General features: G+C 35.4%; 1 protein-coding gene across 1 annotated transcript in view; it reads right to left on the bottom strand.

The window, feature by feature from the left end:
- Positions 1–12,830, bottom strand: part of DCDC1 (doublecortin domain containing 1) — a 423,366-nt gene that overhangs the window by 204,789 nt on the left and 205,747 nt on the right. The window contains exon 12 of the mRNA XM_046015856.1: positions 6,264–6,434. Coding sequence (XP_045871812.1) covers positions 6,264–6,434 — 171 coding nt within the window. The remainder of the gene's footprint in view (positions 1–6,263; positions 6,435–12,830) is intronic.

The following is a 12,830-nucleotide window of genomic DNA, read 5'->3' as shown; positions in this document are numbered from 1 at the left end:
AAGGAAGGAAAGGGAGGAAGAAGAGAGAGAGAAAGAGAGGAAGGAAGCAAGCCAGCAAGCAAAGCAAAGAAAGAATAGAATAGAAAGTAGAGTACATGAGTGGTTTCTGCACCTACTGCTAATCATTTCCAGGAGATGTTGGAAGGCATTCACAGGATCTCAAGTTTCTTTGCCTTTAAAATGAGCAGTCTAACACTTGCCTACTGTGATAAAATCCACACATAAAAATTAATAATCTCCATCATATTTTGCCCAACATTTAAGGAATGTTCTTAAAATCCTAACAATGACCTTGAATATTCCAATTTTTCCAGTCTCGTCATAATCCCTTTGAAAATGAACATCATCTTGGAATATTTTAGTATCTGTACTTAACGCATATCCGGAATTTGTTTTTCCAATGTTTATTCAAATAATGTAGGTGAAATAACAGAACAGCTCAGGGATTATAAATACATATCTGGAAAAAGTGGTTTAAACAGAAAGACAAAAAATCAAGGGCAGTACAATGGAAATAAGGACATAATGCACACGCAGGAATGAGGCCATTCAAGAAACAAATCTTGCCACTATTTTACAGATAACCTCAGTTTTCTCCTTCTATTCACTTAATTGCTCTACATATTCCTAAATATATAAATAAAGAAAACCTCAAACTTTTTTAAAAAATGACCACCAAATAGAACCATAAATCTCAAATGGATCCGTGGTGCTCTTGTGCCACTGGTAGAGCAAATTCCAAGTTCAAATATCTAAATCCAAATTCAGATATCCAAAGCATAGGGATGGCTAGGTATCGCAGATAAAAGTTAGTCTCTTTTCTGTTATCAATCAAATTATCCCATCTTCTAAAGAGAAATAAACCCATGAACTAGAATGGTAAAGTTGTAGTAAAAAGCTGAGAAAACCCACACATTAGTTTCATTGTCTTCAAAAGGTGTCATATTGCTCTAATTGTATGAAAATAATCATAGGCATAGGCCAAGAGGGTATTCTAGGCTTCTCTGCATCTTCCCACAGTACCTAGGACAATGCCTGGCAGGCAGTATTTGATAATGTGAGGATTTACTGCACTCTTCATCGAAAATCGTCTTTGTTTCTGGCACTGACAGAATACAGATTGTTAGATGCATACCATACTACCCAGAAGATGAACTAGATGCTGGACAAAGATAATCTTTTAAAAATAAATCTCTGAATTATCCCTTTAACAAAGCTAATTTTCCTTATGCTATAAGAGAACAATATAACCAAATAATATAAAAATAGAAAGGCTAAAAATCTCCAAATCACAGCTGCCTGAATCTTTTTTTGTTCTGTTTTAGTTACTAAATTCCACCATATTTCCCTTGCTCCCAACCAGAGTGAATTCATTTAAAGTTAATGAGGATTAAGCTTCAGGACCCATGCTTGCCCCAGCCCTGACAGTACTGGAAGTTGCTGGGAGCTATAGATTATCATAAGTAGGGAGGGGAAGCCAGCAACTCTCTAGCAATTAAGGAGTATTTCCATATAAGTACTTCTGAGACAAACTAAAAAAAAGTCTCAAAAGAAAGTATCTAAATCTCCAATCCTCCATTAATTTATCATGATTTACTTTCTTAATCTAAATAAATACCCACTTTCAGGCCTAATTTTAAATAGGTTCTTCTCGCCCAAATTGTATAAGCTCTAGACCTCACATAAACCAGATCTGCCTCCACTGACAGTGAATGGAAGACAACCCACGGAGCATTATTGACCAATTGTGTGTGAAAAGCACTAATTCTAGTGAAAAAACTTCCCTGTACCCATCTTCCACTTGTTTCCCCGTGTTGTCTCCCACCCACTCACACATCCCACACTCTTGCTCATCAATTCTCTGTCACAATCACCCAACGTCCTTCTAGTTTTTCCACCCACCATCTCTTAAAGCTTTGCTAATACCGTTTCCTATCAACTCTTTCTTTCCTGCTCTCCCAGGGAAACGCTAACATTTCTGACAGCATCTCCATGGGGACAAAGAGGAGGAGTTGCAAGAAAGAACAGGACTGGAAAAGCAGAAGTCATTGAGCCATAGCTATAGCAGATGTTCTCAAAGTGGCTGGGGGTGGTGGCATTGACAGGGGATCTAAGGTAAGTGAAGGTTTAGACTAGTAAGCATTAACTCCAAAAACCTGAAGGATTTCATAAATTATGGTGCACATCGAATGTGACTACTAAAGCTAGAAACAATAAGATTCCATCAACCTAAAAGGTCCCATGATGGGCAGGAGAGTGTACCAGAATACAAAAAAAAAAAAAAAAAAAGCACACCATGTTTATGACTACATAGGGAAAATGAGTGCATATGGAAATGATATGCAAAAGCAAGAACGGTTATATAACAAATAATGGGATTACAAGTGACATAACTTTTTCTTAAAATTCCTCTAATGTTATTATGTTTTCAACTTTTTTTTATAGGGAATTTTCCCATACCAGGGATAGACATTTAGGTTGTAAACTCAGTCCTATTTCATGCCATGTAATTGCACAAATGGGACCGAGGCAACGTGGAAAGAGTGTGTCCTTTTGAGAGGTGACCTGCTGGTATTAAGACCCAACCAAAAGCTCCTATTTCTAAGTTATCAATGAAAGATATGACGAGGATAAGAACCTCAGTGAAGAGGTGAAGACAACCATATACAATATGAAAAACCACCCCAGGGAATTTTGAATCACACCTGGCCTTCAGCCCATATTTGAAAGCCACTGCTCTAGAAGATGATGACTATACAATCAATTATTTTGGTTCTTAAAGCTAGCGATGGATATGTATACACACACACATATGTGCATTGTGTATAAACATAAATGTATAATATACATATTCAGCAGAGTGATATAGATCATCAAACACAGAAAATTGGAAGGATGATCATCCCAGCTTATTTTATTAATCAGGCGCTTTTTTAAAAATATTTTATTTATTTATTTGACAGAGAGAGAGGTCACAAGTAGGCAGAGAGGCAGGCAGAGAGAGAGGGAGAAACAGGCTCCTCACTGAGCAGAGAGCCTGATGCGGGGCTCGATCCCAGGACCCTGAGATCATGACCTGAGCCCAAGGCAGAGGCTTAAACCACTGAGCCACCCAGGCGCCCCAATCAGGCGCTTTTTTAAGATCAAAATAGAAAGGGGGAAAAATGATTTTTACTAGAGCCACAATGCCTTTGAGTTATAAATAGAAAACATATTCATTTGTTGATATATCATCTAATACTCTGTATAGGACATGCCATGAGGTGGGATAAAGTTGTTCATAACCAGAGAAGACATGGTCTTGGCCACAGTAAGTCAGAGGTAACTGCGTTAGAGACAGTACTCCAAGGAAAGGCAGCTCACCCACACGCCGTGGGAAGCTAGAGTTTGGCCAGACAACAGATATGAACTGATTCGGGAATTAATAAAAGATGGCATGCAGTAGCCTTTGCTCAGTATCTCTTCAGCTGGGATTAGCAAGTTCTCCCCACTGAGGAGGAAGTGCAGAAAAAGACCTCAATTCTAAGATTTGCAAATCTGAATATTTGGGATACAGTTTGCTAATCCATTTTTGTCACTATTATCTGGCTCTTTCCATCTTAAGACCCGGCTTAGAAAACTGCAGATCTTGGTTTCTTTTCCATCAGTCCAAACATTCACTCCCAACAATTTCAAGTTACTACAAGCCATCACTGAATACAAACTTTGGAAGAGACGCTCAGTAGCACACCATTATATAGTGCTTCTATGAAACAAACATGATAGGCATAAATAACTTTAAGGAGAATAGGTAATAGTAAAACATAATAAAATAATTAGGAAGTGAAGGTTATTACCTTTGTTTTTAACATGACTACTTTATTTTAAGTTTATATAATTTTTAACAATGGCTATATTTAACAACTGACTCATGAAATTCCTGAAAATTTAACAATCAGCGATCTCAAACCAGTAGGAGCAAGTTTCAGCTTATCAAACCCAGTTAATCATAACTTGTGGGGATGCCTATGTGGCTTAGTCTCTTGAGTGTTATGCTCACGTCATGACCTCAGGGTTGCGAGATCAAGTCCTACGTTGGCCCTGGCCTTAGCAGGGAATCTGCTTGAGATGCTCTCTCTCCCTCTCCTTACACCCTTCCTCTACCCCCCACCCCTTGCATGCTTTCTCTGTCTCTCTAAAATAAAAATAAATAAAAGAAGAAGGGAAAAAAAAGCCCTCTGGAGGTGGCGGTACTGATGTTTTATAAAAGGTCTCCAGATGATTCTAATATGGCAGCCAGGATTGAAAGACCAGTGGTCTATGCTAAAACCTGATGGGGCTGATGTCCAGGTTTCTTGGAATACAGGAAAAAGAATTTATTGCCTAAGAGAAATTGGATGTTCCAAAGGGGAAAACTGGGAAGAAAGGTGGGAAACTGAGCATTCCATGGGAAAAGAATGATGAAGACGGAGGATATCTTGGAGTAGGGAGAGGGAACTCAGATAAAACCAGGGTAACTAACCATCGTGTTTTGCCTGGGACTGAGAGGTTTCCTGGATGTAAGGTTTTCAGTGCTACAACCAGAAAAGTCATGGGCACATGAATGGAGGCACTAGATTTTTCATTTTAATTAATTTTCATTAATTTAAATTTAAATAGCTATGTGAGACTAGGGGCTACTATATTGGATGGCACAAGAAGATGGCTTCTTTGTATATATACATTTCCTCTTCTGTTTGCCAGTATGGAAAAAATTATGAAGCATATTAAAGAAATACGTGAGAGTAGTAACTCAGATCCTAAAGTTAAAATTTGCTATCAAGCCCACGTACAAATATGAAAATATGATAAAAACCATTAAGAAATATGCAACAAACTTGTAAAAAAAAAAAAACACTTTTGTTTTTTCCAGGGCATCTGATGGTTGCTGATACAAATGAGTGGAGATAAATGGTATTAAGGCAACCATGCTCCCTCACCTAGCTCCTCTCTTAATCAATAACAAGTACTTTGCAAAAGGTTAGACTAGATCTGTAACCAAGACAGAAATCTGGAAAAGAAAAATATTACTGGATGATGGGAAACCTTGATCTTGATGTCTTGAACATCACTTCCTAAACCCTTAGCTGACTAGTAGACTACGGAAAATAAATTATAATGTTTATTGTAGAATTACATTTCCCCAAAGATCAATTTTTGCATGGTAGTATTCTCATTCCAAATGCAAACATGAGAATGTCATTTTAAAGAATTACAGATAGAAAATATGATTATAATTATAATTATAGTTCATAATTAATTATACAATTATATAATATTATGTAATATTATATAATTATAGTTCATAATTATAATGTAAAGTTTATATTTGTAGAATAAAACAATATTAAGAAAAGAATTATAGAAATAAAGACTGATTAAAATATAATTACTTTGTTATCATATTCAAATATAGATATAATTTTAAAAATGATGGGTTGTAATAGTTTGTTCCTTTGATGGAAAAGTGGCCATCCACTGAGCAATTCAATTTTTTTTCTCTTGAAATGTGGGCTACGAAATTATTAGAACAATATTAATTTGACAGACTTAACATGGATACTTGATTGTGATAAACGAACTATTCAAATTCCTTAACTTTCAGTTCTTAAGCCACTTTAGCCAAGTATGAGTCACTTTTTTCTCTTCCAGAGGTGCACTAGCAAAAAGTAGCATAGAACATTTAGCCATCTTGTCCTGACAAATAACCAATTCACCTTTTTCCCCAGTATATTCTTAAGTATTGATTTTATCAAGTGAACTCAGACATGTGTCACACTTATCCAATACAGATCCTTTTCCTTGGAAATGTAGTTTGTACATCAATCAGTCACCTGGCCTTTCACCTCTAATTCCTATTGCCACTGTCTGTCAATTATTAAAGCCTTTCCCATTTCTCTAAATAAGGTCTTTTTTGAAACTGAAATACATAGTGACTCCTATCAAATATACATGTTTCCTGGAAAAGTATGCAATGTTCACATGATTAAATGTTTTCCTTAAAATTACTTTTCTGAATTGAAAACATTTAAAGTTTATAAATCCACTTTTCAAATGCCTCTAGGTATTTTCTTTTAAAGCATACTCCCTGAATGGTAATATTAACACTTGTAAGCCAAACTCTGGTTTGAGAAAGACAACATTAAAAGAAATTCAAGCTGAGTGGCATTGTTAGAAGGGTCTTCAAATGGAGCAGTGTTTTCATCTCTGGCTGAACCCAGTGAGAGTTACAGAATGACACCCACCTTGAGCTGCAGGCCTCCTGGGATAAGAGTGTTTGCTGGAAGGCTTTTAATGTGTTGGTAGACATAAGAGGAGAATTGCTCCTGCTCAGCCTGTAATTGGGGGCCAAGTTTAGAGAGATGACCTCTGTTGCTTTTGATAGCTGTCTGCAATTCATCAATCAGCCTGCTCACCTGAAGGGGTTAAATTACAAGAGTTGTTAGCAAGAAGTAATTGTTGATGTCACACCTATTAGATTTTTGAGTACCTAGTTTGATGGGAGGGAAAATGACCTCAATATAAGAATTTGAGTATAGCGCTATCTTCAAGTAAAGAGAACAGAAGAGATATGCATTCCTTCATCAGCTAATTTTATTTATGGGAAAATTTATAATTTTTGCACTTTACTAATATGGAATAGATAGCCATTTACAAATGCTGAATAAAAAATGTCTCTGGATATGAGAAGAAACACACACCTAACAAATTTACAAAGGATTTCTAAACTGCTTAACAGAATAAAATCTTCCTAAGACTTCAATTAATCCAACATATATACCACTGACAATATTTAATTTTATTATATGAACACCATGTTATGTCAATTTATGTTTTCTCTAATAGATTGTATTCTTACACAAACAGTTGATATATGGTAGTCACCAAAAGAGATTAAAGCAGAAATTCACTTTACCTATGGCCCTTTAAAAATGATTAAATTAGACCCATTTAGAATTATGAATGACTTTGAATAGAGCATGGGCTTTTGAAATATTGGGTTAAAAATCATGGCTCTTCCATTTGCTGACTGAAAGACTGTGAACAGGTAATAAAACCCTTATCTGTAATGAAGAATAATAACAGCCTTATCATATTAAGAATTAAATAAGATTACAGAATGAATGACACATTGTCTAGCCTATAATAATGTGTCTAATGCAAATTATATTATTATACTATTTTCTTTTTTAAATCTAGGTATTTTCCACGTATCAAGTATTAGTTGTTATTCTTTATCTATCTTTCCTATTCCTATCCCTACTTCACATAAAGCAGATAAAAATTTGAAACTATTTGCTACCCAGATTCTCCATCTCACTTCAATGTCCATAGTAAAAAATGGGAAACCTTTCTCCAAGGGTCTCCCTTGTACAGACACCTCATCCTCTTTTTCTCTCTTTCAAATGAGAATATGGTATTTGTCCTAGTCTATACTCCAACTCTGTTAAATCCATGATTTCTATCCCTTCTACAGAGGATTTCAAGAAATCAATGAAAGCAAATTTGTACTATTATCTATATAACTTGAATATTAACTTTTCTACTCTACCTAGTTAGTTCAAGATTACATATGTATGTACACACACACACACACATATACGTACACATACACTTTAATGACATTAACTTTCCCCAAGAACATTGGAAGAATTATGTGCATATAAACAAGCTAATTTAAATGATTCTTATTTTTCTTTGGTCTTCCATATCTCTCTTATTTGTCCTTATGTCATCAATCATCTACTCCCTAATTTTTTAAATTTCTTTTTATTAAAAAAAACTTAAGTAGGCTCCACCCCCAGCAAGGAGCCCAGCACAGGGCCTGAACTCACAACCCTGAGATGAAGACCTGAGCTGAAATCAAGAGTTGGATGCTTGGGGTGCCTGGGTGGCTCAGTGGATTAAGCTGCTGCCTTCAGCTCAGGTCATGATCTCAGGGTCCTGGGATCGAGTCCCGCATCGGGCTCCCTGCTCCGCAGGGAGCCTGCTTCCTCCTCTCTCTCTGCCTGCCTCTCTGCCTACTTGTGATCACTCTCTCTGTCAAATAAATAAATAAAATCTTAAAAAAAAAAAAAAAAGAGTTGGATGCTTAACTGACTGAGCCACCCAGGCGCCTCTCAGCTAGTTGCTTTAAAAATCCTACACTTTAAAAAGGACTGGCAAATTTTTTCTCTAAAAGGGACAGATAATTTTTCAGTTTTGTAGGCCATAAGATTTCCATCAAAACTGTTTGACCCTGCAATTGTACTTTGAAAGCACCCACAGACTACATGTAACAAGTGGGCAAGACCGTATTCCAATAATACTTTTTAGAAAAATAATCAATAGACTATATTTGGCCCTGAAACTGTAGTTTGCCAACCCTTCTTCCAAATTCATATGTTTCTTCTCCTTCCTTCCTTTTCTTATAAGTAATACTCTGGTCCACGCCCTCATTTCCTCATCCTTTCCCCTTACTTGAATTATCACAACACCTACTGAGTGGTCTCTCTGTCCCTGGTCTCTCCACCTCAGATTCACCCTGCCACCTCCCCTGAATTAATCTACCTCCAACAGAACAGTGAATCCCCCAGTTGCTCCTCAAGCTTCCTCAGCTTGGCATTCAAGATTAAAAACCTTTTCTGTTTTCTGGAATGAATGTCTATGCTTCCATAGTACTGTTAACTCGTACTACTATAAAGTTGTAACATTTAAAATACAGAAATAAGAAGTGATCCAATATTAAATTGGTCAGTGTTTCCAGCCTAATCTTCACCATACTACCCTCCAGTATTATCCTCAAAAATGATGGGTAATAACATCTGTCATACCAAAACTAGAGACCAAAACAGGCCAAGTGACTTGCTCTTATAGTTGTCTGACAAAATATAAATGCAAGAACCAAAAGCTTTAGACTCCAGATGCCATTTCTGCAAAGCACCGATCCTCTCTGAACCTTTCCTCACCGCCAGCATTATATGATTTAAAAAGACATAATTTTATGTAGTCTTTAAAATATACTAAACATCATGCAATGCATTATGCTTGTCAGTAACACTGTTCTCTTCAATTTTATGTACTATACTTTATACTATAGTGAGCCACCAAAAAAAAAAAAAAGGGAGGAATTTCAGGCTTTGATTTGAGAACATTTTTATACATGACTGGTTTTACTGTCACAATCCATAGCCTTTCACAGATAGGGGATTTCATGTGACATCAGAAATCAACCAACCATACAACTGATGATGTCATTTGCATTCTAAAGGGCTATTGGTTAAAGCCTTAAAAGTTTCATTTCCTATGAATCCTTTGTTGCTTCAAAAAATTTCTCTATCATTTTTGCTATTTTTCAATTGTCCCATGATTATCTGTTAATGTATGTGAAAAACAATTACATCAATTATCACCTGTCTTTTTTAAAAAGATAAGTTAAAACTATCAAAAAAGATGTTCTAGTAAAAATTAACATACCTCAAAATAGGAAAATATATATCAAGAATCCTGCCATTGACATTTTGGTAAAATTTCCATCCAATCTTACTAAAACTTTATGTTACTTTACATATTCATAAGGTCTTTTATCCCCAAAGTGCTACATTTTGTCCTCAGTTATTATAACAGACTACCCTTAAAGATAACCCTACACATGAAGTAACTCGTATACCAAAATTGGGTAGGTAATACAATAACCCTGAATTATTTTACATAATATGATTTTTTTTTCAAATCACAGATGTTGCTAGAAGGGGAAAAATGCTCTTTAAAATTCTTCATCATGAATCTTTTTTCCTGCAAATCCTTTTTTTTCTTCTCTCTCTCTCTACAAAGGCAATGTGAATAGGGGTAAAAGAAGACAAAACTTGACCTTTTGTGATCCCAGCATTAATGGGTCTGTTCATAATTCAATCTATGTGTGTGTGGGAGCATCCATGTGGAAACATAGAGGCCTGAGAGACATAAAGCCTTTCCCTTTAAACATTATCTGACCCTATCAGTCCCATTCACAAAAGAAGGCTTACGTATGCATATGTTGAAAAAATGCACCATCTCATTGTGTGGCAGAAAGCCTACACATTCTACTCTTCATTCTCCGTGGAAATGCAGCACGGAAGTGACACTTGTACAGAATTTGGGAGAGTGACAAATGAGCAGAAGGTAGCAAAAAAAAAAAAAAAAATAAGTATTCGATGAGGGAAAAGACCAAACTTCTGAAAGAATGCAAATGCACACCTGTCTATAAACATAGAGGCTTTTTGCTTAAAAACACACATGGAGAGTTTAGTCATGTTTTTATAACACATTAATGTAACCCTTGAATTTATTCAACTCTCAAGATGATTTAGATTTATCATAAAATATCATTCTGTTTCTAACAATTCTAAAATTTATGCACATTGAAGTTGTATGTTCTGAATTACACATTCTGTATATTGTACTTTGGCTATTAGGAATGATGCTTTGAGGAGTTCCTGGTTTTTCCAATGATGAGCTCAGCTCTTCCTTGATTTCTATGTGGCCTTGAGTCCATATACTATTAGTAAGGAGGACTCCAGAGAACTTTGCACTAAATTATTGCTTGAAATCAGCACAAAAGGCAACAGCCTCTATCCTGGGAATGTCATCTTGGCATGGGAATGGTCTCAAAGCTAGGTCTGTGCTTAAACTTAACACCAAGAAACTTTCTAATTTATGACATAATTAAGAACCAGAAAAGGGTTAGGGAGATGAAAATGAGTATTTTAAGTTTCCTAAAATCTCTTCTTTCTTTTAGGCCCAAGGGTTCAGCATTATTTAGGCTAAAGAGAAATACAACACAGATTTGATGAACAAAGATTAGAAAAGATATGAGAACCTATGAGCAAAGTTAAGTGTCTCTTGATTTAGAAAGATGGGCTGCAATGTAACTACCAGAGAACTTGAAGTGTGTACCACCTCTTACTCATACCACTTCAAATATTCCCAACTTTTTAATAATTTCTAGAACCCTTCTAAGATGGAAGATATCTCTGAAGGAGAGTTATCATGCTTCCAGTCAGAGGTCCATTATGTGTACCACCTTTAAGCCTATTCAAGAGTCTAACATCCATGGAGGAAGGGGTGATTAAATTAGAGAGTTTAAAAAAAAATTAATTCCATTGTAGTTTATATCGTGTTACATGAGTTTCAGTGTACAATATAGTGATTCCACAGTTCCATATACTACTCTGTGCTCATCGACATAAGTTACTCTTAATCCCCTTCACCTAAAATAGAAACATTTAAATATCTTTATAATTCATCTGGCAATCAGGCTATGTTGATGGCAACAAATATAATGTCAACTATAGCTTTTGAGGAAGCAGTGAGAAATGCTTCACAGGCTTCTAACCAACCACAGGAGCATAATGAACCATAGGTCCCAGCTACTATCTCTCAAATCCACCACCAGGTTTGCATCAATGGCAAGGTCTAACTTAGGGAGTCACAGGACTCCTCTGAAGGACAACTTTAGGTGAAGGATACACTATCAGCTTCACTAAACCTTCCTTAGACTGCACTGCTGTCTAAAAGGCTTCCCTCCAGTCTTCCTTTCCTCTCTCCTTCATTCATGTTCAAGCCCACATTTTAGTCGAACAGGTCTCCTGGCCTTACCCAGAGCTCTCTCCATTTTCTCTCATAGGCAGTTCTTCTAATAAAATACATACACATTTAATACTATTTTGGTATTTACTTTCCAGAGAAACTGGAATAACTTTTAAACTAACAAAGCAAATTATATGCACATTTCTATAAACCATTTCCCAAAAGGTAGTTTAACATATAACACACCTCAAAGTAGTCTTATGAAACATACATTATTATTATTCCTAGTTTTCATGTGGAAAAATTATATGAAATAAAACAAGACCATGTCTATGGTCTTAAAATAAAAACATAGACAGCAGGAATCTGAATCTAAATCTCAGATTTTATAATGTTTAGTTTGGATTTTGAAATATATCTAGAAATACAATATTTTTTTAAAAAATAAACTCTAGGCTAAATAAATTTTGAAGTAATTCTCTCCCTCCCAGATTTTTCATTTCTCTTCACATTCATGATTTCACATTTCTGTATATGAATTAGGCCCAAAACTTGATGTCACTTACTTTTTCCAACCAAAATATTGAAAATTACACATCAAAATTAATATAATCACTTTCAAAGTAATGACAGAGAAATTATTCCCAAACTGTATAGAATAGAGACCACTGAGCGCACGTGTGCGCGCGCACGCACACACACACACACACACCACATGTTCCCTTTATTGTGTATTTTTTTAAGCAAACAAAAGGCATTTGAGTCATAACCAATCAAGCAAATACGTGACCAAATAAGGTCTGTATGAGAAGAACACTAATGTATCTGGGTATTAAATAAACATTAAGATGATGATAAAGAATAAGTACCAAATAAGCACAGCTACTTCTGGATATTCTAGAAAAGATAATTTTCATTTCCAGTGTTGCTAACTAGGTGGCATTTAAAATGATATATTTAGCATAATGATAATTTTTCTGGGCCACTTCAAGTTTTCAGTTTCACTGAAATTACAGTTTTGCATAAAATATCAAAGAGCAAAATAATTACAATATTTAAAAGGCAGAAAATATCAAATATATTCATCCTTTTAGATTATTCTAGATTTAATCTCTAATAATAATTTGTTATTATAGGCATACCTTTAATGATACTAATTAAACTAGAGATAATTATTTGCCTTTCTTAAAGTTTACCGTATCAAGATACATGATAGATTCAATTTAAATTCCTGTGAAAATGTAATAAACTCTCCAACTGTGATA

The sequence above is a fragment of the Meles meles genome, chromosome 8 (genome assembly GCF_922984935.1).
Source record: "Meles meles chromosome 8, mMelMel3.1 paternal haplotype, whole genome shotgun sequence".
NCBI lineage: Eukaryota > Metazoa > Chordata > Mammalia > Carnivora > Mustelidae > Meles > Meles meles.
This window is presented reverse-complemented; position numbering and strand designations above follow the sequence as displayed.